Source organism: Harpegnathos saltator, unplaced genomic scaffold (genome assembly GCF_003227715.2).
Source record: "Harpegnathos saltator strain DR-91 unplaced genomic scaffold, Hsal_v8.6 scaffold12, whole genome shotgun sequence".
In the NCBI taxonomy this organism is placed as follows: Eukaryota; Metazoa; Arthropoda; class Insecta; order Hymenoptera; family Formicidae; genus Harpegnathos; species Harpegnathos saltator.
Genome location: NW_020229895.1, coordinates 844,487 through 868,961, shown reverse-complemented (window position 1 = coordinate 868,961; position 24,475 = coordinate 844,487). Strand labels below are relative to the sequence as shown.

The window sequence follows — 24,475 nt, the reverse complement described above, 5'->3', positions numbered from 1 at the left end:
GTGTACATATATCGCTCGATTGTATCGTTCCTTTTAACATTTTGCAACAGGCGGCGCGCGCGCAAGATTTCGCGTACGTACAACTCACTTGCGCGCGTTTGATGTTACAGACCCTCGTTAGTGCGAACAGGTACGACGACAAGCATCTGATGAGCAACGAAGTGATGGACAAGACCCAGTCGCCATTGAAAGCGATGTACAACGTACAATCGCCGTCCAGAAATACGGATTGCCCGACGTCGTCCAAGCCTGCGATGGCCAATCGCCTGCTGGATTGGTTCTCCGTCGTGATGGCAGACTCCAAGCACCGTCGTCAGCATCCCAAGCCCAAAGGTGAGGAAAGCTCTGTTACACATTTCGATACGTATAATATACACTGATGGAAAAATATAGTTGAATTAACTATATAATCTCACTATATTTTATACTTCATTTTGGCGTCAACCATATTTTTATAGTTGGTGGAAACCTGCAAAATATAGTAGAATAAACACAAATGTACAGTCAATGATTGTCTGAAATAATTGTTTAGTTACTTTTTTCACCACATATATGGTGATTTCTCATTCACAAATGTAGTGAGATTTAATATTCATATAGTTACATCTGTCATCGTTTAGCAAATATTCGGGTAATATTGACTATATAAAAGAGTTAGTTTACCTACCATTTTATACCTGTATTCATACAATAATTTTAGTTTAACTTGCTATAATTCTTAGTTAAAAATATTATATGCTTGATTATACCATGCCTGTATCGTAATTATTACCGACATTATGCTAATACTTGCTATAAATATGATATTTCGGACTATAATTTAGTTACCATATCATTATAGTGCCAAATATCATATACTTTTCTCTCGGTGTATTTTTTTCTATCGACATGTCAGTACCGGCTACTTGCGGGGCAAAATTCGGATCGACACACATACGCGCGAGTTCCTGCAAACAGATTTCAAAAGCGTCGCAGCTTCCATTGATCGGCGAGAGTTCCTTTCAGTCGAGTCCTTCACATTACGCTCTGAGTCTAATGCCGAATCTGCGTCTTTTAATGCATCGTAACGCAATCGTTGAATTCTCCCTCAACGCTTTAAAACGTCGCATACTGAAGCACAGAGTTAAGCAGCGAATATAAATCCCTTTGCCTCGCGCGACTCACGCGAAATTCACCGAGGAGGCGACGACACGAGGCTTTTGTCGGCCGCGCCGTTGGGGCTCTCCCGGGGCTCCCGATTGCCGGGGACTGTTTTTTTTAATTTTCGTCGCTGATTAAAAACGACCGTCGTCGAGTGCAAAACCGCCGCGGCGAAACTCGTCTCGACGTGTGTCGCATATTTCCCTAACAGGCATACGCGCGTACGAGCGACCGAAAGTCGCGTTAAGCAGCCGCGGCGACGCGCATAACCGCGCGGAATGCGCTCGGAGCGTATCGTAACGCTCCCGCGGGACAAGTCGCCACGTAGGTCCTCGCCTACAAGAGAGACTAATTGTCCTCGGGGAAGGGGATGGACATTGCGACGTACGATCTACCCGGCAGTTTCGAAGTACCGGCGCACACTGCGCGCCATTCGACTTCGAGACAATCAGTTTCGTACCAGTTCGAAATTGTCCCCGTACAATGAATCGTTTCCCGCCCTAGCTACGTCGCGATTACTTTGGGCACTGTCTGTCGATATTGTCCTCACGGTACCGCTACTATGTTGATCTTACGGTATTACGTTGCCCGAGGCGAAACAAAGTGCAGTATGCGCGTATACCTCTGTACCGGGCGATTCCATTTGAATCGAGAGAGAGAGAGAGAGAGCGCGAGAGAGAGAGAGAGAGAGAGAGAGAGAGAGCGAGGTGGTTTCGCCAAACACACCTGGATCGCAGCGGGAAAATAGTCCGGAGATTGTAACAATTAGAGGTTTCCATCCGAGACTCGGGATTTTCCCACTCGCGCTCGAATAAGTTGTTATTCTTCGAGATCCCGCTTTCAACACCGCGGCACTTGTTGACGTTTCGTCGGCATATCTCCTCAAAGAAAGCGCCCGCGCTTTCTCAGCGTCAAGCCGCCGCGACGGAGTCGCGTCGCGGACGTCAACCTGCACTACGTGCAGGTCCTCGCGGTCTCTCAGATCGAACGATTCGACCGATGATGCGATCTCTTGTCTCGCTTATCGCGCGCGTATCGATTCGCCGCACGCCCCGGCGAGACGACTCGCGTCAGCTTGTCCGCCGCGCGTGTACATGCGCGCTTATTGATCCTCCTTTAGCGTTACTCGCAGAGCCGCGTGTACCTACGACGAGGAAGAATATATCGCATTGAACGATTTCAGGTCACTTCCCGATCGGCTGTCAGAGCGAGGTCAGGTGGATGTTCGGCCACTTGGACAGCGACAGCGACGGCCGGCTCTCGCTCTCCGAGCTGTACGGCCTGGAACACGATCAGAACGAACCGTGCTTAAAGCCCTTCCTCGACGCTTGCGACACCGACAGGTGAGACTCGCTCTCCCGTGGATTCCTGCGTGTGCGCGAGGCGGAGAGAAAGAGGGGCATTTTTTTTTACAGCCGACACATCGGAGCCAACGCTCTCCCCTGCGTTATCTCGTGCGTGCGTCGTGTGCGACTTTCCTACGACGACAGCACCGAGCTTGAGATAAGATCGATCGATAGATTCAGGCTACTTACGTGCGTACGCGAGGACGATAACACGCCGTATGTAAATCGAATGCGCAGATGTTAAGCGCGCCAAGCGTGAAGAATAATCGCCGGCGGACGCGAAGATGTATCTCCGCCGGATATCTGGTCTGACCAGTCGCGTGCCGTTACTACTGCCGCGCCGATTACCGACGCACGTAAATGCGCTTCTTTCCTCCGGTCTCTCCGCCATAAATCTCCGGCACTACTCGCGTGCTGCCGCGTATCTCCGCGGGTGCAATAATAAATATTTTTATGTCGTATAATTTGCACACGCGATATTACTTCATCGCGCTGCTCGCGCGAGTGTTGACGGCGTGTCACTTTACACGTTCCACGGTGCGACGGTGAATTGAATCGAATCACCCCCCCCCTCCCCCCACCGGCGATCTTACGATTCGCCGGTGAGAACGTTACTTGTAGTCGCACGGATTTTGTAATTGTACAATCGCTGTAATCGCTACGATAAATAACAATCGCCGTGAATGCGGTGAGCTTGCGCGATGCGTAAGTGTATGTGTACAACCTCGCTTTAAGAAAATATTTGATCTCTAAGCCGTAAGCTGTAAGCTGAAAACTGTTAAATAAACCTTAAAAACGGCAATCCACAATATAAAACGTAAGGCGTTAAACGTGACGTATATCAGCCAAGAGAGAAGGGTTATTCGTGGACTTGGTGGTTGGTGATAATGCGTTTGTAAACGCGCAGTTTCTTTACTTTCTACATAACCAAAATGGATTTACGTCAAGCTCTCCTGCTAACAACGGTGTTGTGTCCGTGGAATGTGCATCTTTTACAAATATATGGAATACAAAATCGGAGGTTATATCGGCGAGCGAGGTTATATCCACGATCGACGGTGTATTCTTTTTGACACGACAAAACGTCCTCTTCGCTGATTGGCTGAAAATTATATGTCAACTTTAAGCTCTACGCTTTAGGCCGTAGGAATTGAGTTTTGCGCAATTCGCTTAGATCTAACGGCTAAAGCTTAAATACTGCGCGGGAATGTCTTAGAGACGGAAATGACGTCACTTAACACTTACGGCTTAGAGCTTACATCCTCTTAAAGCAAGGTTGTAGACATACACTAACCGCGCGCTTTTTACGTACTTCCAGCGACATTTTCGTGAGCGGGCCCGAGTGGTGCGGCTGCTTCTCGAAAGCCGAGCGTCCGTGCGCCGCGGTGCGCAGACGATCATCGCCGGACTCAGCACCTACCTGCGACTCGCGAGGATATTACCGCAGCACCCAGTGCCACCGCGGCCTTGGCCTCTGTTGGTGCGTCGATCCGCACGGCGTCGAGTTCGCCGGCACCAGAACGCGCGGCGCCAAGCCCGATTGCGGTATGTATGCTGCAGCAGTAATGAATAAATAGATAAATAAAGAGTATACGTACGTGTCGAAATTCCGATAAACGTTCCCGGCACATCGAGAGAAAATAATCGAGGAGGCGATAACCCAACCTCCCCGCGCTTCGATTAAACTTCGCTTTTGTAAAATTTTGTAAAATCGCGCGTTTGCATGTACCGCATATATATGATGTTCAGTGACAAGGAAATGAGCGGCCGCGAGCGGTACCTCTCGTTGCAAATCAATAGCGCGGTTAATAATGTTTCCTCTAGCGAATTTCATAGCGGAGTCGTATTTTAGCGCAGCTCGAAATTTTCACAGATTTGATCGAATTGAACGCGCATTTCAAGCCGCATCCGTCTCTCTTCCTCTTTTCCGATCAACAATCACCTCTTGCAGACATGATCGTGAACAAGATCAGCAGCGGCGGGCTCAAGACCAACAGCGTGGATCTCGACGATGACGAGGATGGTGGTACCGATTCCGCTCAGGACCTCGAAGGCTCGGCCGATCAACCATTAGATTTTTAGGCGCATTAGGGACGGCGGTCAGCAACGGGAACGCAGCATTCCAACCGATATAAGCGGTGCCGACTGCGCGCGATCGGAAGGCTGGGTTCTCCCCTCGCTAGGGGAAGGGGGGATGCGCGACGTCCGGTCGCCCAGCGGAGCCGACAGGGCTGCTGCTCCTCCACGTCGTCGGACCGCCTGCCGATCGTCCTGTTCGAGGCCGCGATCCACGCGCGATAAGACGAAATGTGTGAGCCTAAACGATGAGTTCCAAGAGCAACGAAAAGCACGACGATTAATTAGTTAACGGGCTCGGGAAGGTCGGCTCAGATGATCGGACAGAAAGAGAGAAAAAAGAGAGAGAGAGAGAAAGAGAGAGATCATCGTCGCGTCGTCGTACGACTCTCTTTAGTCCGTCGCGTCCCAATTAGGAAGCTCTAATCGACGTAAATAAAGTAGCGAGTGTCTTGCCTGTCGTGCAATAATAAACTGCGTGTCCGACTAACGACGTTCGCCGCCACCGAATGCCGTAGACCCCGTGCAATCGTAATTCCGCGCAATATTCCGATAGTCCGTGTAGGGAATACGCAAATACGACCGAAAGTGCGTGTGAGGCTTGCCGGCGACGGAGCGTGCGAGAGAGAGAGAGAGAGAGAGAGAGAGAGAGAGAGAGAGAGAGAGAGAGAAAGAGAGAGAGAGAGAGAGAGAGAGAGAGAGAGAGAGAGAGAGAGAGAGAGAGAGAGAGAGAGAGAGAGAGAGAGAGAGAGAAAGAGAGCGAGAGGCGGAAAGGGGGACAATTCCGCATTTACGAGCCGCGCTGAATACCGACCGGCGGATTATCTCCGCGCCACCATCGAGAGGTACCTTCGATGCACAACTCGTCTATAAATACCATAATTACGAACTATTTACGCGTATACAAAATAGAGGGATTCGCGAAACTATGCGACAGATAGAGCTGACCTGGACGACGAGGGCGAGGGAGGAGAAGAAAGAGAGAGAGAGAGAGAGAGAGAGAGGACATGTTGGACACGGAACAGAACGCGCAGGATAATTTCGTTGCACCGTTGCCAGAATTCACATACGCGCTCTGACGCAAAATTAACATTTAACGAGGAAACACGCGAGTGACGCGCCCTGTATATGATTTCTAACCGCTAGATTAACCCGATATACATAACGTTACGGACATGATAATTATGATTTCTATATGGTATAATAGTGCAGCAACCGTGTGTAGAGTCGAGTTAACTGCGAGGGAGAGAGAGAGAGGGAGAGGGAGGGGGGGGAGAGAGAGAGAGAGAGAGAGAGAGAGAGAGAGAGAGAGAGAGCATATGAGAGCGTCAACGGGGTAAAAGTGCGAATTCATTCTACCGTCGCGCTTGCACTCGCGCTGAGAGAGCTTAGTTGATCCACAAAACGAAATAGGTTCCCGTAAAGCTCTTGTCACTTCACTTTCGGCTGTGTTTTCGCCGAACGCGCGGTAATAGAGAGTCCCGCTTATTTATTCCGTTCTTTCGGGCAAGCTCGGAGCGCACTTTTTAAGTTATTCTTCTTTCTCTCGTAGCCGCCTTGCGTTATGATGCGGAATTATAGTGTAAGATTATACACGGAAGAAAGAACGACCTATTTCGTACTCGCTAACGACCTATTTCATACTACACCGCAGTTCAATCACGACCGTGTGAGGACCGTTTGAGAATGGTTGATTGAGACGAGAGGTCGCTTATTTAGACGAAGTAAACGGGAAACGGGATGTGCTGTGTTGTCATCCTGTATTATCGCGCGGCTCGATTCGCAGAGAGAAGTATATACGCATTATGATTTTTCACACGCGCAATCGAAACATCCATCACGCGACACTGAGAACAAGAAATAGAAAGAAAGAGAGCGAGAGATCAAGAAAGAAAGAAAAAAAGAGAGAGATTGTTTTCTACGAAGCTAGAAAAATGTTCGACGTCGTGATTCGTCTGCATTTACTGTAATTATAAGCATTTTTACTTACAACTTTTACTTAAAGAGTGTGTGGTACACCGTAGATATTAGAATAACATGTAATCCGTAGAGAGAAAAAAAAAAGATCAGTGTGACTATGTGAATATGCCCCTAGCATTAGAAGGCAATTTACGTAGAGATAGTCAATGCAAATTACACGTGTCTCATTTAGAATGGTGAAAGTGACGATTCATTTTGCGAGCCTAACGCGTCTCACTTCGCGCGACATGCATTCCTTTAGCGAGGTATTCAGGGAAAATAATACTCATCCTCATCAGAGGTACGGATCAAAGGCAAAATGGTACGTACTGAAGTGTTTGATTAAGACACGATTAAGAACGTCTCTTGATTATCTCACTTCCTTATCCATGTACGCGCTTCGTTTTGTTCTCACTCACACGATACATGATAACACTTATCGTTTCAACTATCTATTTTTATAAACAAAAACTTACACCTCTCTGCATTTTGTCTTTTGTTACTTAAAACGTAGGTGTCCTGATCGTTGTCGGTTCATAATGTCGGATCCATAATGTCTTGCCTTAACGGACATGGCGTGTCAATCTTGCGCATACAAGGATATGTGGATGACAATTGAGAGGGGAGAGAAAAGAAATTATATCTGCATATTTAACTGATAAAAACAACATCGTCCGCAATGAGCTAACGCATACTCCTTCCTGCATCAAGCGCAATTTGCATTCTGCCTGACTTATTGTACTGTCGATCTAGACTAATTAATATAAACTACAAGCGAACGTAAATAGTTTTATCGAGTCTTGCATATTGTATATACATAATTATATACAATGAGAAAATCATCGTCAGTGACCTTCGTACCCGTGATGGTTTTTGTAAGGTATGCACTTGATCAAAGCGTAAAGAATTTTTACTTCATTCAAGAGCTACCGTAAGTATCTCACTTGATTGGTATTGTACATGTGGCTGTAAGAATTCTTTATGAATAAAGATTGTTGTAGAAATTGGTTAGAGTGTTTTGCGAAACCACGTATGGTATGATATTGATACCAAATTTATTGAATCTCTTTTGTTTCTAGCATCGTCATTCAGTACATGCAAAAGTACGTAACAAACGAACAGTACAATTCGTGAATAGAAAACCTCACATATGTATATATATATATATATATATGTATCTTATCGTGTATATTTTTCACGTAAATCGTGGATTCACGTAAATCACCAGAATCAAAAGACCGTATGGAGCCGGCATGAGAAGCAAGGAACTTAATTACTGGAATTTAATAACAGCTCTCAAGCTGCAACAGAAAAATCGTCTCATATTATCGGTACGTCCATCTTAAACTCTTTTAAAACTTACCAATTTCCCGAATGCAGCAAGTCAAACCCCTCGTTGATTTTCTCGCGCGGGAAATGGTGCGTGATAAATTCATCGAGAAGCAATTCCTTCGACAGATACTCATCCACCAGTTTCGGTATGCTTTGCTTTGATTTCCATCCGCCAAACGCACTTCCTTTCCACACTCGGCCTGTGACCAATTGGAACGGTCTAGTACTGATCTCCTGTCCAGCCGCGGCCACTCCTATTATCACGGACGTGCCCCATCCTTTATGGCAGGATTCCAATGCGGCCCTCTGAAAATCACTTCTCATAGAACGCGATTCTTCTCTCTTCCTTTCGCGTAAAACACAGACAGATCTGCCGTACCATAGTGTTTACATTTCCAACACATTCAAAGGTATAATCTAGTCCACCGTCAGTCATCTCGGTTAACACCTGCTGGATAGGTTTATCATGATCCTTGGGATTAATGAATTCTGTGCATCCAAAGAGTTTAGCTGCAAACGAAACACGGGAATATTTGTAAAACCTTGTCATATACGTATCTTCTATAATTTCATAAAACACTTTCCGACATTCATATTCATGTTTCTGTTGCGTTAAATTACCTTGCTCGAATTTGTTGGGATTAAGATCTATTCCGATAATACGAGATGCGCCAGATTTCTTGCAGCCGAGTGCCACGGCCATACCGACAGCTCCTAACCCCCATATACCACAAGTGCTTCCAGGCTCTACCTTTGCAGTGTTTAAAGCTGCACCATAGCCTGTGGATACTCCGCAACCCAAGAGGCATACTTTGTCCAATGGCGCTTCAGGTGTAATCTACAATGATATTCATAATGATTGTATAATAGCTTACTGTTATGAAAGCATTTTGTATGATCCTGTTAAAATACATGACACTGATACCTTTGCGAGAGAAATATCAGCTACCACTGTATACTCAGAGAAGGTGGAGCAACCCATGAAATGTGCAATTGACCGTCCCTTGCACATGAAACGAGATGTACCATCAGGCATTAAGCCTTTACCTTGAGTATCACGAATTTTGCTGCACAGGTTTGTTTTCGGTGACTTACAGAACTTACACTCCCCACATTGGGGAATGTAAAGTGGCACAACATGATCACCTGTAATTATTTATATACATAATCCAATGTGTCAAGTAGCTATAATTCAGCCGACAATACAATTTGGTCATGATATGATTTACAATAATTTACAGGACAATCTTAATTTATATACAGTCGATTGATTATTCTGCAATAAGTTTATACCACATTGAAATTCATCGACACCCTCTCCGACACTTTCCACAATGCCACTTCCTTCATGGCCAAGTATGCAGGGAAATGTCCCTTCTGGATCCAACCCATCTAAAGTGTAAGCATCTGTATGGCAAAGTGCCACAGCTGCTATCTTGATGCGAACTTCGTGCGCTTTCGGTGGTGCTACTTCGATTTCTTCCAGAGACAGAGGCTCTTTTGCCTTCCATGCCACAAAAGCCTTGCATTTGATCACCTGATATAATACATTTAAATTGCTCAATCTCTTTTATAAGCCAACATTTATAAATATAAATATTTATAAATTCAAATTATATTATATCAAACATTATAATATCAAAAGTTTGATATCCAATAAACGAGAAAGGCTAGTATTTATAATGACAAACTGAAGAAATGGAAAAAATGTGGCGCAATAAATTCCAGATGATGATGAGTAATAGATTATAATAAGAATTAACAATAAAAGATAAATCGGCAAGTTGATAACAAACTTGTTGAAATTAATGTCTACCCATACCTTTCCGACAGTGTCTGACATTGTTTTGAATATTTATATATTCAGCTGATTGGAAGCGTTTACTCGCAGCTTGATAAATGGTAAGGCAAGAAATAAACTTGCTAAATCACTTGCTAAATAACAAAAAAAAACGTAGGATTAGTACTGCGTGCTTTTACTTTTGTTCAGTCTCAAACAAATGTGGATGGAATCTCAATATGATGCAAGTCGATAAAATATGGTTCAAGTCTTGACAAAAAAGTTGGCTTTTAATCAATTTATTAAATTACGTTAATTAATACGGAGTGTTTCGAAGAATCCAACTAAATAGTTCAAGAATTGAAGAATGTTAATTTTCATAAAATGTAATGTAACACCCGATAAGTAGTGCAGCTACACCAAGCTACACTGTTCAAATTAATATATGTGTGTGATTTGAGTCTTGGCTAAATTTATATAAACCGATAAACTATAATTTACGTCTTGGCTAAATTTATTCGACATACCTCTTTGCTTATTATATTCTCCTTTTACGCAAAATTGAAAAAATGAGCGAAATTTCAAATCAGTAATTGTGTTCGAGTCTCGACTAAATTTTATGGAGGTCGGTAAATGGCTAAATTTATTTCGTACAACTCCTCACACATTATGTTCTCCTAATACCAAAACACCAATCTCCTGATACCAAGTTGAAGAAAATAGTCAAATTTTTAGCCGAGACTCAAACCACGATTTATCGGCCTCCATAAATTTTAGCCGAGACTCTAACCACAATTAAATAAATTTTCCTCGATGTTCATTGGTCGAGACGAGCTTATGCTAGGCTTATATATCTATGTGATTTTGTGCGCGATGGCCTTTTAAGTCTGCACTTGTATTCCATCTGTAACGTGGATTTTATCAATGTTTTTAGAGCAAAGCAGAAGAGGAGCAACAATGGCTGCCTGGACAAGAGTTGTTCGTACATTTACGAGGAAATATTCGTCTGCTTCTACTGAAGGAAGTACCCATTCAAGTAAGCAAATTAAATTTAATAAAATAATTTCCCTTTCCTACATTTGTAAACAACGTGAATTTTTATTTGCATAAATTACGGTCTGCTTAATTGAACGATACTGTCACTGGTTACATGTACAGTATCGTTCTTATTAAATATTACCTGACGTTTGAGCATTGCAATCTATATGTAAACAATGTTATGATGATCTCAATTTTTTAATTAAGATAAATCACATGAAGGTCCTCATGTGAAACGTCGATATATATATATATATATATTACATAACAGGGATGTTATATGCTTTGCAGAGAATGCTGAAATCTTGTGGAAGAGGCTGTCGTTTTTCGTAGCCTTTCCAGCAATAGGCCTGGCTATGCTTAATTCCTATTTAAATCATCAGGCTCATCATCATGACGAACGTCCAGAATTCATTCCGTATGACCATTTGAGAATAAGAAATAAGGTATGTATTTAACATATTGAATATAGATATAGAATTTGAAAATTCAATCCTTTTTTTTACTAATACTTGACTTTCTGTCATCTATAATCTTATAATATTGTTTTCAGTCTTTCCCATGGGGAGATGGTAATCACAGCCTCTTCCACAATCGTAAAACAAATCCTCTACCTGATGGTTATGAGGAATAGAATTTAATACCATTCGATTCGTAATGGTTATATCTATCGTTAGCATTCTGTATAATATATATCCTGCTTTGTATTGCCTTACAAACAATTGAGTCAATAAATTGGTAAGGGAATACATCAATTCTTTCTTCATGTTATGATTGTTACCATACTTGTACTATAACTGCAATCGTTATATTGTATTATATAGTTCAATATTTGTTTTCTTCTTTTCTTTTGTAATATTATAATATCCTTTTAGTATATTCTGATATTACCAGAGAAATGGAAAAAACGGAAGAAGAAGGGTAAAAAAGAAAACTTAATATATCGATTCTATCAACAGCTTGAGTTGCTAAAAGAATCTGTTAAAAGAAGGTATGATATATAAACATATATTTACATGAGATAAATGTGAGGTTCGATTCAGAGAAAACAAACACGAATATATTGCGTATGTGTGTGAGTGTATGCGCATATGTGTGTATGTGTATACACACATATATCCTTTTTTATTATAAATTATAAATATATAAATATAACTATTCAAATAATATTTTAGATGTTTATAGGAGTACAATTACACAAGTTCTTTTCATCGATACTTTCAAATATATCTCGTCCTTACAAATGATTATTTCATCCTGCTGCTGTTTATCTCATCATCCTACATCATGTAATAATTTATGGAATACTGTTATTGTAGAGGATGAACCTTGATATTTTAAATGCAACAAAAAAATATCGATTGTAATAAGCGAATGGAAGGCCCAATATTATCTATATATTGGTTCAAGGAACTTCAGGATCTCCAAGGAACATTGTTTGTATTTTGGGATGCGAGCCAAGATGATCTCTAGTCCGATTGTAAATCATCAGGAGGGGAGATAGAGTGATTGTGTGGTTTACAGTGCATATGGTGACTCGAATGCCAATGAAGATTCGCGCAACGCTTGGAACAGTAACAAGCGGCCAAGCAATTCTCGCAGCACACTGCGCTCTTACGTTTGCAACGTAAGCACGGTATATCGTCCATGTCCATAATTTCCAAAGCATTGTTTACATCGCACAATTCTTTATCCTCTTTCTCATCCCAGAGCTGCGACTCATCGTCGTGGATCAAGTGCGTATCGAAATCTTGCATCTGATCGTATGAGGACGGCGGTATGCTGCAGATGCCTAAGATATTCAGAGTATTCGCAGGATCCAGGTCTTCCATCTTCATAGAATTGCACGCAGCGATGTCAGCATCGTTTACGGCGATAATGCTCGGGTACATTTCTGTATCTTCTATCTTAACGACAACCTGTGATTCTTCGTGTTTCAGTTCCAACGAGAGACAAAGTTGTTCGTTACTTGTTCCAAGGTCACTACAAGTGGACAATTTCGTCTCCTCTTTCGTATCTTCACACCGCACCGAGGTACCGATTGCTTGCGATCGAACGATCTCTCCCTCGAAAGATTCATCCTTCGAAACTTCAAAGTTTTCTGATACTTGAACTTCCTCCGTTTCCTCCGTCTTTGGTACCGATGACTCGTGCGTTATCTCAACGTCTTCCACTTCCAGCGAACTGTGACACAAATCGATCAGGTTTGCACCTATGTCTTCTTCTATATCTGGCAGATTCTCGTGTTTCACGGATTCATGCTTTATCGCGTCGTCCGTCCAAACATCCGGTCCGTATCTCCCCAAGAAAAGTATCTCGTCGATCTGCTTTTGCAAATTTGAACTTGACTCATCTCTGCGTTCGTCGATCAGCTGTACGTCTGAGCTTGACTCTTCTTTGCATTCGTCGCCGAGTACCTGTGTATCTACCACAAGAGGAGACGAGGACGGTTTAGACGGCTGTTTAGCAGACGAAACCATTGGCGTAGGCTCGGCAATTTCTTCAGGTTCCGTGGTATCCCGCGCATCCGCCGTCGGGTGTTCGCGCGACGCATTCGGAATGTTTGGCGAAGTACTCGGTTGTTGGAGAGAAGATGTCAGTTCCGGGACCAAAGACGTCGTCGTCGTCGTCGTCGTCGTTGTCGTTGTCGTCGTCGGCGACGGCGACGGCGACAGCAGCAGCGGCATGTCTTTATTCTGCTCTCGCGACTCTACATGCTCGACAAGTCCGGAGGGTGGTGTCTTTGTCGTTGTGTGCTTCGTCGGTGTAGACTCCTCTTCTCGCAGTCTCATCGACGAATCTATCATCGTTGAGGTCGACGTCGAAGCGTCCGGATTGAAGTTATTGTACAGACGTTGTATCATCTTCTCGAGTTTTTGCCCACGCCTCTGCTCCGTCGTGTCGCTTTCTCGCTCAGGTGACTTTTCTTTCCGGCAGGCGACGAGCGACTGCGCCTCGCCATCTCGCACCTCTTCGCCGGTTACCTCTGTGAGCTCGCAGGGAATGCTCGTCTGCAAGCAATTCTGGAAGCAACGTAACATGCTCCTCTCCCACTTCCACAGTTGCAGTTGCTGCTTCCTGAATGCAAATGTAAGCCGTATCTGTTTAGGGGAGATGCTGAGGTAATAATCCAAATGCTCTCGAATCGTACGCTGCTCGTCATCCGTGAAGATGTTCAAGTTGAAATTAAAGCTGTGAGCGGTCTGCGCCGCCGCAAGCTGCAACGACGACATTCGCGACGATGTCTGCTCGCTCTCGGTCGCCGCAAACTGTTCCGCTTCCCTCTGCAACTTGCTTTTAAGCGGATTATTAGAGAGACTAGATGCACTTTGCGAGAGATTGGACGGATCCTTTGAGAGATCCGCGGATGAATCCGCAGGGAAATCAGCCGGATTCTTCGGAAGTTTAGAAAGATCTTGCGGATCTTGGGATGGAATCGTGGAGGTATCCGCGGACGTGTTCCTTTGTGAATTTTGTTCCAATTGATGTGGCTCCGCAGCGGGGTTCCTCTGCGTCTCGATCAACGCACCGTCGTCCACGTCGCGCCTCGCCGAGGTGTCCTGCGCAGGAGCGCTGGCTTTTTCCAAGGACACCGGCGTTTCCAGCGGATGGCTCGACGATGGTGCGCTCGTGGTCGTCTTCTGCAGCGAAGTCGATGGTGCCTTCGTCGCAACGGTCGCAACGGCATTTTGCGGGACGTTCTTTTGTGAGCTCGTGGCCGACGTCGTAGCCACTTGCTTCGCCGTGCGCGTGTATCGCCGCGTCCTCGCAGCGGTGGACTGCGACGTACTCGACGGCAAGTCGCTCGGCGAAGCTGCCGCGAGGATGCCGCCCGTGGCTGCCGCCGCCGCGGCGTTCACGGGGAAGGGGTTATGCATCATGCTACTCGCCGTCGGTGCAATGTTCGCGCCGTTCCCCCCCAGGTTGTACGTTAGGACGTACAGTCGTGGGTCGAAGGGCGGAAAGTGCATGTATTGCGACTGTTGCGGTGGATAAATCGGATACGTAGGCAAACTGTACTGCACAGCTGACGTATGATGAGCTAGAGGATTTCGCGGCCTTGAGAGAGATGAGGTGTCAGGCTGCGGTCTGGCTGCGTTCCCCGCTGCGTTCGGCAGGGCGCTCTGGAGGAGCTGCTGAGGAGCTGAGGAAAGGGTCGACAAAGTGTTGATTACGTTTGACAGGGTGCCAATGAGAGGGATGTTTTCGCCCGCCGCGACTACTTGTTGCTGTTGCTGCGCATTCACGAGCATCGCTGTACCGTTGCTCGTCTGTGGCGGCAGCCGTGGCGGTCTGCCGCTGATGCCTGCAGCCGCGCTAGCAGGCAGCGAGCTCACGTTTTTCCACGCGTTCACGTCGCTCGGGCGAACGAGGACGTTCTGTGCGTCCGGCGGCAACGTTGGATAAGCAACGTTGGTACACGCCGGGTACGTGGGTCGCGAACAGATACGTCGTTTGTTGCTGACGTTCGACATGTCTCTGAAGGGCTCGCGTATACCGCAGTGCGCAGCGACATTCGCGCCGCCGCGTCGAGGCTGATTGATGTTCAGCACCGAGGACGCAATGTTGCTCGCGTTCGCGGAGGTCCCAGCTCCGACGAACTCACCGAGCTGTTGGCTCCGTTCTCCGGTCGCTGCGCGTTGCTGCGACTGCAAGCTCGGGATGTTGAGTATACTCCTCGCGGATTGTTGCTGCTGATCGGTGCTCATCCGCGACGGCGGCGGTACAACGTCGCACGCGCTCTTCGCCGAGTCGTCGTGCTTCTCGGCCAGGCTTGGCTGCCCATCGGGACCCGCCGGCGTCACTTGACCCCTCGTCTGCGGAACGTTGTTTATGCTGGCCAAGAAATACCGCATATTTTCCTGCAGCATCGCATTTCGCTCCAGCATGGCGTAGTTGTATAACTTAGCAGCCTCGGCCGGTTGCTGGACGTTTGTCGGCTTCGAACTCGGCCGCTGCCCGCATGGGACTGCACTGTTCAACGATTCTTGCTGTCCAACGATCCTATCCGTCGCTGAACTCGACGACCGTTGCGCACGCTGAGTACCGCTCGTGCTGGCCGAGGATTGCTGCTGACCGATGATACTCGCGGACGTACAAGCCGAGCTTGCTCCCGGCATGTGCGGGACGTTGCTCGCGTTCTCCGCTAATCGCGGGAAGCTGACGTTCGCGCTCGTTGGACTCGGCTGCACGGACGACGGTTGCTCCGTGCCGCTCGCCGGCAAGCCCTGCGAGCTGCTGCTGCTGCTGCTGCTACTAGTTGCACTTGGCAGCCATTGTTGCGGTACGCGCGCGGCCTTGCTCGGTTCACTCGGGGCTTTTGTCGCGGCTGTCTGAGATTGCTGTTTGTCAGCAGCTGCTTTCGTCGTTTCTCTCGGTTTCGGTATTTCCTGGGCTGACGGTGATCCACGTTGAACGGCTTGAGGCAAATTCTGCGCGCTGGCACTCGGCATCGTTGCGCTCGCGGCCGTTGCTTGACTGGAAGCATCACCGACGTACTTTAACCCGTCGGTCTTTAATGCGAAGCTTACGTGCAGGCACTTCATGATTTCTGCGTCCGACGTCGGGCAGCTTTTTAATACACCGCGATTAAGCTTGTGTACGATACAATCCATGACCAGATAAGCATCCGTTCCGTTTTCCGACAATAACTGTTCCAGTTCTATCAGGAGTTGGAACAACTTCGTTCCGAAATGTATCAGTTGTTTTTGTTGGAAATTCAAATCGGTGTCGTCATTGACAAATATACGATACATCTGAAGACACATGCCGATATTCTGTAACAATTTGACCTCTTTGTTCATTAAGTTGTAACTTTTCCAGTTCCTGGCCGAAGAACTCGGTAACGAAGAGGACTCGGACACTCGAGGAGACCCGATGGCAGTGGCTGAGTCTTTAGCAGCGCTCTTCCTTCCCGTTGCACACGAAGAAGTGTTTGGTCCGTCTGGATCAGGCATGCCGAAGACGCCCTTCCATTCGGTACTGGTCTCCGCTGAGAACAGCAGCGTTGCTGTCTGTTGCGCGCTCTCTCGCTCGACGGATCGGTCACCTTCTGCTCTTTTATCACCCCTCGTCGCATTCTCCCTGTCGTCGTTACTCCTGCGTCGTGCATCCGCCAGAGCATTCTCCTCCTGTAGAGAGCGATTGGTGTCTGTTTGAGTTTCGACGCTCTTAGCGATAACTTGACCAGCATCGAACAGACCTTTCAGTATCTGCCTCGCACTTGCAGTCGCGCTCGCGGTGAGTTTGGACGAGACTTTCAAGATCACACAGCGAAGCTCGTTGTTAATCTTCTCGATGTTGCTCTTGTTCGTGGACAGTGGAATTTTCACCGAGATCTCATCTTCGTTCGCAGGCTCCGAGCTCGAACTGACCTTCATCGTCAGTTCAATTTCATCGGTGGAGTCAGAAGCGCCGCCCGCTGACGCTTGATTGTTTTCGGTATTTACAGAGGATCGACTTGCGGGCGCGTCCACGCACGAATCTTCGTTGACGTTGCTTACCGACGCGTGGGAATTTTTCTCCGGAGACGTCGGTGTCGAGCCACGATTGGCAGTGATCACGGCCGGTGACGTTTGAGGGCAGATGTTGATCGAAGAAGACACGTCTACGCCGCAGCTCTCGTTGCCGACAGCGCGCGCCTGGCGGCTCTTCTCCGGAAACTCGGCTGTAAAATCGCGACCGGCTATCGAGGAGCTGCTGTTACCCGCGATGTCACTTCTCAATGCTGGATCAGCCGTATCACAAGTATCGCTGTTCTCACTGTCCTCGATGTCAGAAATGAGTTTCGTCCTCGGGGATGCGTTCAACGAATCTACATTCGATTTCGAGTCGTCGTGCACACTTGCATCCTCGTCGGTCACAGAGCTGCCTGTATCGTCGGTAAATCTCCGAATCTCTCTTAAAATGTGCTCAATGTTGCTGCTCCAGCCGTCACTCGGCCTCTCTCTCTCGAAGACGCTCGATATCTCCCTCGACAATTTTTGTCGAAAGTTCCGAAGTAGCGTACGTATTTCTTGCATTTGTTCCTTATTCCTATCCACCTCATCTGTCTCTGCAGCATTCACATTTGGCCCGAGCGTGGGAGAATCTATAGACGTGTCATTTTGACTCGTAACATTTTCCATATCGCTAGTCGCGAAGCTAGTAGCAAAGGAGTCACCACCCGTCTCGGGCTTCGCCCCCACCAGGTCCGCTGAGTCATTCTGCGAGTGATCGACTGGCGTGTAAACCTCGCGCTTACACGACGCTACGTCGTCCTCGGAGAAGTCTCCCGCCTTCGTACTGTACGAATCGATGGATCTCTGCTTCGCGACGTATGCGCGTAAAATTGCGCGCTCTTCCTCGCTCTCGCTGCTATCGACAATCCCACCGAATATATTGCGAAATTTCTTCCGTACGCACTTGATCGTCTTCGTCGTCTCCATTCTGCTAATCGCGTCCATCGCGGGCGAGTCTCTGTCGCTTTTCGCGCATCCCTTGTTTCTTGGTCGATTCGTCCGTGGATCTTCTTCAGCGTCTCCTTCAGTGGCTCGCTCGGTAAACTCATCGTCAGTGACTCTTCCGTATCTATTAGCTAGCTCGGTATCACCGATTGTCAGATTCATAGCCGCCAACTTATCCATCTGGATCTTCCTCTGGATCTTTTCGCTTAACGTGACAGGTTCGTCCGTCGAAGTCAGCTTCCTCTTGTCTCCCGTTTTATAGCCGATTCCCGGCCCAGGCAGATTTCTCTTGTGTCGGTCTGTGTACTGCAAATTGAGTTTCGCGCTTTTCGTTGGAATCGTGTGATTTTAATGGGTCGAATGGGTCTAGTGGGTTTAAACGGGCTTGGCATTTAATTGTTGATGAATTTACCTGCTCAATCGGAAACTTTCGGTCGAGCCGGGACTTCTGTGCGCGCTCGTCCGATGTAGTCGCGACTTCGTCCTCACTCACGGCTCTGTCAACTTTTGCCTCGTAATCTCGTATCTTCCATTCGGAGGTCATGGCGCTGCTCGAGAAGTCGAGTCGCCGGATGTCGATGCCGGGAATATTGTCACTGGATTCACAGCCATGCGTTCGCACAGTCGTACAGTCTGACGACTCGCTCGACGTCAATGAGGGCCGTCTACGGTTCGCCTCTTCATTCCTCTTCCTCTTCGTTGTTTCTTCATCGGGAACGGCACCTGTTGAAAAGCCACCGTTTACAGAATAAAAATGATGCTTTCTCGGTCTGGGCATTAATCTCGTCCCTGACGAGGGACACTTCCGTTTGCTGGGTGTGCTGGTGCCTAATACGAAGACAGCTTCATCTATCGAGCCGGTAACTTCATTTCCGAGATGAAAGTGTTCCATTTCGTAATTTATCGATTTCTCCGAACCGTCGCTTGTCGACGATCTCCCCTCTGATAAGCTGTACTCGGGAGCGTCATTCGCACAAGTTTTATCAGCGTCCGTCATAATATTCAACGATAAAGCCTCAGCTGCCGCGTCTAATCTTACATCGCTTTCGCCCTTTCGGTTAAGTTGCTGAGCTACGGGATCTCGTGTACCTTCCGACCGGTATTTTATCACAGCGTCGTCTTCACGCTCGCCGTGTTGAAACCGCCGTTCGAGGAATGAAACGGAATATCGGCAGTCGTCGTGCTGCGACCGCGGCGGCTCTTTGTTCGACGGGAACGGCGATTGTTGCGCTCTGAAACCGTAGGTTTAACGCTACAACTAGTGCCACCTGAAGTTTCAAGCAGCGTCGCCGGGCGGAATTCCCGAAGAAATCATGCGAGTTCGACTCACCCATGATAAGGTTTCGCGAGCTGGCTCTTCAGGAGCACGCACGGCCTGGTCGTGAGCTGTAGCAGCGCCTCGCCGACAGACTGCTTGGGCAACCCTAACTTCTGCAGTTCGCCTTTCAACTGAAACAATCACCATCGTGTTTGTCGCGGTTAGATCTCCAGTCGAGTCCCAACGAGCAACATGCCGCCGGATCGCACGGGGTTGTTCCGTTATCGTCGTCGTTATCGTTGCACGTTGTCTCGTGCTGCGTGATCTTCGCTGGCGGCGGCGACTGTTGCGCTCACGAGGAGGAGCGCTTGCCGAGGACTCGGCAAGAAGGATTTCGTTCGTAATCTCTGATCGGTATCTCCGCGACGATGGCCGCCATCGGGCATTATCTGCCCTTAACATGTAACTTCTTTGAGGCCCAATTTCTTTCAAAGACGTGACCGAGGCTTATCTCGAAGAAGCGACCCGATCTGGAGATCGCAAATATCGCCTCAGATATTTTGTGCGTTTACTCACGAAATGTGTGTTTACTCCGACCAATCGGAGAGTGAAGAAATGACGAGGGAAGATACATTTCCCCCTCGGGTATCGTTTCACCTAATCTTATTCATCGTTGATGCCTTCTGCACGAGATACGTGATGATAAGAGCCCTTTTTCGGCGCTGTTTACTCTTCATTGCAGCCTTCACCGCTGCCTGCGCAACACGCCTCGCGGCGAGGAAGGCTAGCAGAAAAAGGAAATTATCGTACGGAACCTACCACCTTAAAGTGGAAGGGTCCTCCAGTTCCGAAAGAAACGCTTGCCTGCGACGTTCGACCTGTGTTCTTGTGATTCGCTCGTAAAGAAATATGAGCCTCGAAATATTTATTGCCCGTTTTGAAAGCTGGCTGATTCTTTGAGCCAGCCATTGTTGTTCTTCGTCTTCATCCGCTCGCAGAGATAATCGACTAGATAGCAGAGGTCCTGCTTAAAGTCGGAGATTTTTCCCTCGTTACGCTCTCGTCGACGCACACATATACGCACGTCCCTTTTCTACTAATTTACCTCTTCAAGATTCGAGTCTGATATCGTTTAGAGTAACACGTCGGACATGCGTGATCTTTGAACGTGACTTGTAAGGGACTTATATAGGTTACTCTGCCGAATCATCCTGTGTTAAGCGAAGCGAAGCGAAGGTAGATAAGCTCATTCTCACTGCGGACAAACTATTCTTATACCTTAACTATCCAATTCACTCGTAGAATATTGACGCGGTGAAACAACCGGTTTACCTGCTCGTATTGAATATTGAGGGCGCTCTTCGTCTCGTTATTTATTCAGCAGCTAAAGCTAGCAGCTAAAGCTAGCTCGTGGTGGACTAGCGAGAAATATTTATAATCGCTCGCAACCGGCTATCACGCGCTGAAATTACTGAAGGCCTGATAAAAACATGTGCTTTTCAATCTCTGGCTCGTTGTTCTTCCGATCGCTCGACCGGATTCACATCCAATATTTATATGTAAATTAGACGGGGTGGAAGGAGGAATCGATAGTCACGAGAGAGAAAAAGAAAATATCGCGGTGAGTTGCGCGGTGAGTCTTCAACATTGTTGTCTTCATTCCATTCTTCTCGGTAACTGATGACATGTATCATAAAACTCATATCGGACACGCCAGTGTTGTACATTAATCGACATTAAAATTTTGATGGACTGGAATAATTCGAATTAGTATCGCGAATAAATCGTGATTATATATATGGCGGTTGCTTCGATCGATCACTTTCACTCGACTGATTGCACATTGATTAATCCTTAATCTCAATGTACAATCAATCAAATCACAATTAATTTCGTCGACCGATCAATTTGGATCAATTTGTTGATTTACCAATTACTTCAGCCGGCTCAGATTTCAATCGGCCAGACGGCTCCTCTCAGCTGCGTTTCTGCTCTTATTTATCTCCCGCTAAGCGGGACAGAGGAATCCTTTGTCTGGAAAAGAGGGAAGTCTCTCTCTTTCTCTCTTACACGTCACGAAGAACTCGAAGTGATGGCGAACGAGCCGGGAATGCTTGTACACAAAGTGACCGAAGTTATCGCAATAACAGTGTAAAATCTACTCAAGTAGAATAATTTGTTTACATCTCCATTTTGTACACACGCGCGTTCCGGTCTCTATTTTGATCCGGCGTTTATGTTGTACATTACGTTGTTAACTCCATGTAAACTTTGTCTCTCTCTCTCTCTCTCTCTCTCTCTCTCTCTCTCTCTCTCTCTCTCTCTCTCTCTCTCTCTTGGTAAAATCTTTTCCGTTACAAGTGCCACGGTCATTTCTTCCCCTCTCAATGTCAACGAAAGCAACGATTTCACACGCAGGATGTAACTTTACGAATAAGCTTACGTATAAGCTCATCGCGATGATAGAATCATGCGGAGGACGCAGAGAGAAAGAGAGAAAGAGCGAGAATGAGCGAGAAAACAGACACTTTCCGCGTGCACACGAGGCAGAGAGAGAGAGAGAGAGAGAGAGAGAGAGAGAATAACATAAATCGTTCCCCGAAATCGCAGAAACGAACGACGAAATTCAACACTTTACGATACCCTCGGTACTTTCCCAGATACAATGACGAGAACTGGAACGATGGCTGTAAACGCGACTCGGTCAAATTCGTGCGGGAGGACGAAGCGTCGCGCGCAACAAACGAGTCGAGTGCGATTTGTGCAAATCGCTCTTGCTGCCGCCATGCTCCATGTTAGAACGACAAGAAGACGACACAGTTGACACCGAAAATGATTTATCCAATTTCGGTGACATTAGCCATTCTCTCGATGCGCAGGATCTGATCATCAGCGCAGCTAGAAGAAGCATGCTGTCGATAAAGAAAAAAGCATTACACATTTCACACAACGATACCTTGTGAACATCGGCGCGACATATTCGGCAGATGTAGCCGTTGGCTGGCAGAGACGGTAGCAGCGGCAATCTCCTCTTCTCAGTCCACCAGGATATCGACTTGAGGTGCTTATCCTCGCCGTGTCTTCCGCGTTGTAGGAAATCGCAGCAACGTCTCCTCACTTTTGTCTTGTGCTCTTCACGTTGGCCAGGCGTCGTCTTCTCTGTGCTCGTCGCAGTCGTTCCTTCAGACGACATCCCGTGATAGCCACGGCAGTGGCAGAGGTACGAATGAGCTGACAAGAGTCTGAAGCAAATTCTTTTGTGCTCGTGCTTGGCTCGCGCAGCCAAGTTGGGCGGTGTCACTCTTTTGAAGAAACAGGGTAAAAACAGAGAGAGAGAGAGAGAGAGACGCCTTCTCTGAAAAATCCCTCAGAAGATTGCTCAGGAGAGGAGGAGTTCACTTTATCTGTCCTTCTTCCCTCTCTTCCTCTCGCTGTCATCGAGCATTCGCCGAGCCAATGATGTAAATGTTTATGAACGTCGAAGCAATGTGGACCAATGAGGTCTAGGATTCACGTGACAGGCACTTGAGAGAGAAGCGGAGAGAACGACCGGATATGTATATCTAAAGTTTCACCCAGGCTCTTTAATCTTATTTTGCTTTGGGTCGACATCGCTTTGCACACGGCTATCTCTGCGATAGCCTTAATACGTCACGCAGTTATTAGGATTTTTCTAATCTGATCATTCGAAGGAGCAAGGGCACGTTCTGCCACGGCTCGGCCACTAATCGCATCATGCGTGTTAAGATTATTTTGTAACTTGTGTAATCTTGCAACCTTCTGTCATACATCGTCGATTAGACAAGAGTTCGTTAAAAATCGTTCTGGAAGGAAGCTAAGTTCTATCACGAGGGACCTCTATCCGGGCTTCGAATCGCGAGCGTCATCGTCTTCTTCGCGAGATGTTTAGACTGGCCGCGCGCGTCGCGTTCCCGAGACGAGAGATACTCATAACTCGGCTACATCTACATCGGTTTATCTGTCATACCATAACGACGTTATATATCTTACAGCTTAAGACGGTGACGACGGATGGCGAGACGACGATGAATCCGACGCGACGAGCGAGCGAAAGGCAAGTCGAAGAATCCAAGAATCATTCGATGATTTAAAACGCGTGCGCCGAATTTTTTTCGGAAGTGCTCTCGATCGGAATGTTTAAGCTCGTGCCAAGTGCAAATCGTCCGACAGAATTGTGGCGCGCAGATGGCAATTCGTTCGAAACGGCGCCTCTTAAATCAAAATCTCGTGGGATTTATGACGCCGGAATCCCACGGGAACCCCTCGTTTTATTGCTTCCACTTCTGAGTAAAAGTCGCAAAAGCGTAGGCAACAGCTCGTCGAAGTTTGTGCGCTAAAGCGCTGAAGTTCCTCTGTCCTCGCTCTCGATCCTTTCGAATCCGATTTCCGTTAAATTTCTACAAACCGATAGCAAAGCGATAACAAAGAAGCGTACTTAATTCCGCGCAACGGATAGCGACACATCGTAACACGTTGCCCTCACTCGGCGAGATCTTCCGCGGTATAAACTGTCACGTGGTAGAAATAAGGAAGAATCGTCGACGCTTTGACTTCAAGTCGCTCGTTTTGCGCCGATTCAGTCGTTCCCGCGTCTTCCGCCGCGGTCGTCAGCTTCCGGCCGGGCGACGTTCGCATGAACGGGAAAGCCACAAGCGCATTCGATATTCCATTTCCTTTGTCGCGGGATAAATCGGAGAAGACCGTTTCGTCAGGTGGATCCGAGTCAGATTTCCGCGGTCTCTCCGTGTCGGCGAACGCGCGATGTCCATTCGGCACAGTCGAGCGCGCTGTTTGCGAAACCCGAGTCGATCTGCGAAGTGTTACTCTTTGAAAGTAAGCCGACAGGCAAAGGAAAGGAAAGAAAGAAAAAAAAAAAAAAAAAAACAGCTGGTAATTCGTCTCTCGCCCGATAGTGAAGAGCTGTGTGTTTTCATAGGCGAGACGTTTTCACGTACGATTTCGTTGCTTCCTCGCTTCCAATGTCCCGCTGATCGACTAACGCGGCAGATTCATCGGACGTATCCTGCGCAGCAGCCGTAACATCTTCGCTCCACGCTGAAGCATCCACGCTGACGATAGA

At 47.1% G+C, this 24,475-nt stretch overlaps 4 protein-coding genes across 8 annotated transcripts in view; 2 read left to right on the top strand and 2 right to left on the bottom strand.

Moving 5' to 3' along the window:
- The window catches only part of Cow (Proteoglycan Cow), a 124,961-nt gene extending 120,069 nt beyond the window's left edge, over positions 1-4,892 (top strand). The window contains exons 7-10 of one of the 2 annotated variants that reach the window (XM_025305371.1): positions 111-333; positions 2,324-2,483; positions 3,805-4,031; positions 4,360-4,892. In XM_025305371.1, coding sequence (XP_025161156.1) covers positions 111-333; positions 2,324-2,483; positions 3,805-4,031; positions 4,360-4,568 — 819 coding nt within the window. In that variant the 3' untranslated portion in view covers positions 4,569-4,892. The remainder of the gene's footprint in view (positions 1-110; positions 334-2,323; positions 2,484-3,804; positions 4,032-4,359) is intronic. The other variant, XM_011139670.3, reaches the window with a different exon arrangement.
- Positions 4,893-7,559: 2,667 nt separating this feature from the next.
- On the bottom strand, positions 7,560-9,902 carry Fdh (alcohol dehydrogenase class-3 Fdh). The gene is made up of 7 exons (XM_011139671.3): positions 9,676-9,902; positions 9,147-9,390; positions 8,779-8,999; positions 8,475-8,691; positions 8,233-8,363; positions 7,885-8,159; positions 7,560-7,822 (listed from the first exon to the last, which is right to left on the bottom strand). The coding sequence occupies exons 1-7, from the start codon at positions 9,694-9,696 to the stop codon at positions 7,795-7,797; spliced, it is 1,137 nt and encodes a 378-aa protein (XP_011137973.1). The 5' UTR covers positions 9,697-9,902; the 3' UTR covers positions 7,560-7,794.
- Positions 9,903-10,512: 610 nt separating this feature from the next.
- On the top strand, positions 10,513-11,426 carry LOC105182328 (cytochrome c oxidase subunit 6A, mitochondrial). Its single transcript, XM_011139673.3, has 3 exons — positions 10,513-10,669; positions 10,963-11,117; positions 11,225-11,426. Exons 1-3 carry the CDS (start codon positions 10,558-10,560, stop codon positions 11,303-11,305), a joined length of 348 nt encoding a protein of 115 aa, XP_011137975.1. The 5' UTR covers positions 10,513-10,557; the 3' UTR covers positions 11,306-11,426.
- Positions 11,427-11,663: 237 nt separating this feature from the next.
- Positions 11,664-22,722, bottom strand: LOC105182329 (uncharacterized). 4 transcript variants are annotated; one of them, XM_011139674.3, is made up of 5 exons: positions 22,331-22,722; positions 19,447-19,565; positions 19,206-19,348; positions 18,529-18,839; positions 11,664-18,422 (listed from the first exon to the last, which is right to left on the bottom strand). In XM_011139674.3, exons 1-5 carry the CDS (start codon positions 22,565-22,567, stop codon positions 12,141-12,143), a joined length of 7,092 nt encoding a protein of 2,363 aa, XP_011137976.2. In that variant the 5' UTR covers positions 22,568-22,722; the 3' UTR covers positions 11,664-12,140. The 4 variants fall into 4 exon arrangements, with proteins under 4 accessions (XP_011137976.2, XP_025161135.1, XP_011137977.2 ...); XM_025305350.1 differs by having other exon boundaries at positions 18,529-19,348; XM_011139675.3 differs by lacking the exons at positions 19,206-19,348; positions 19,447-19,565 and having other exon boundaries at positions 22,331-22,550.
- Between the last annotated feature and the right edge of the window lie 1,753 nt (positions 22,723-24,475).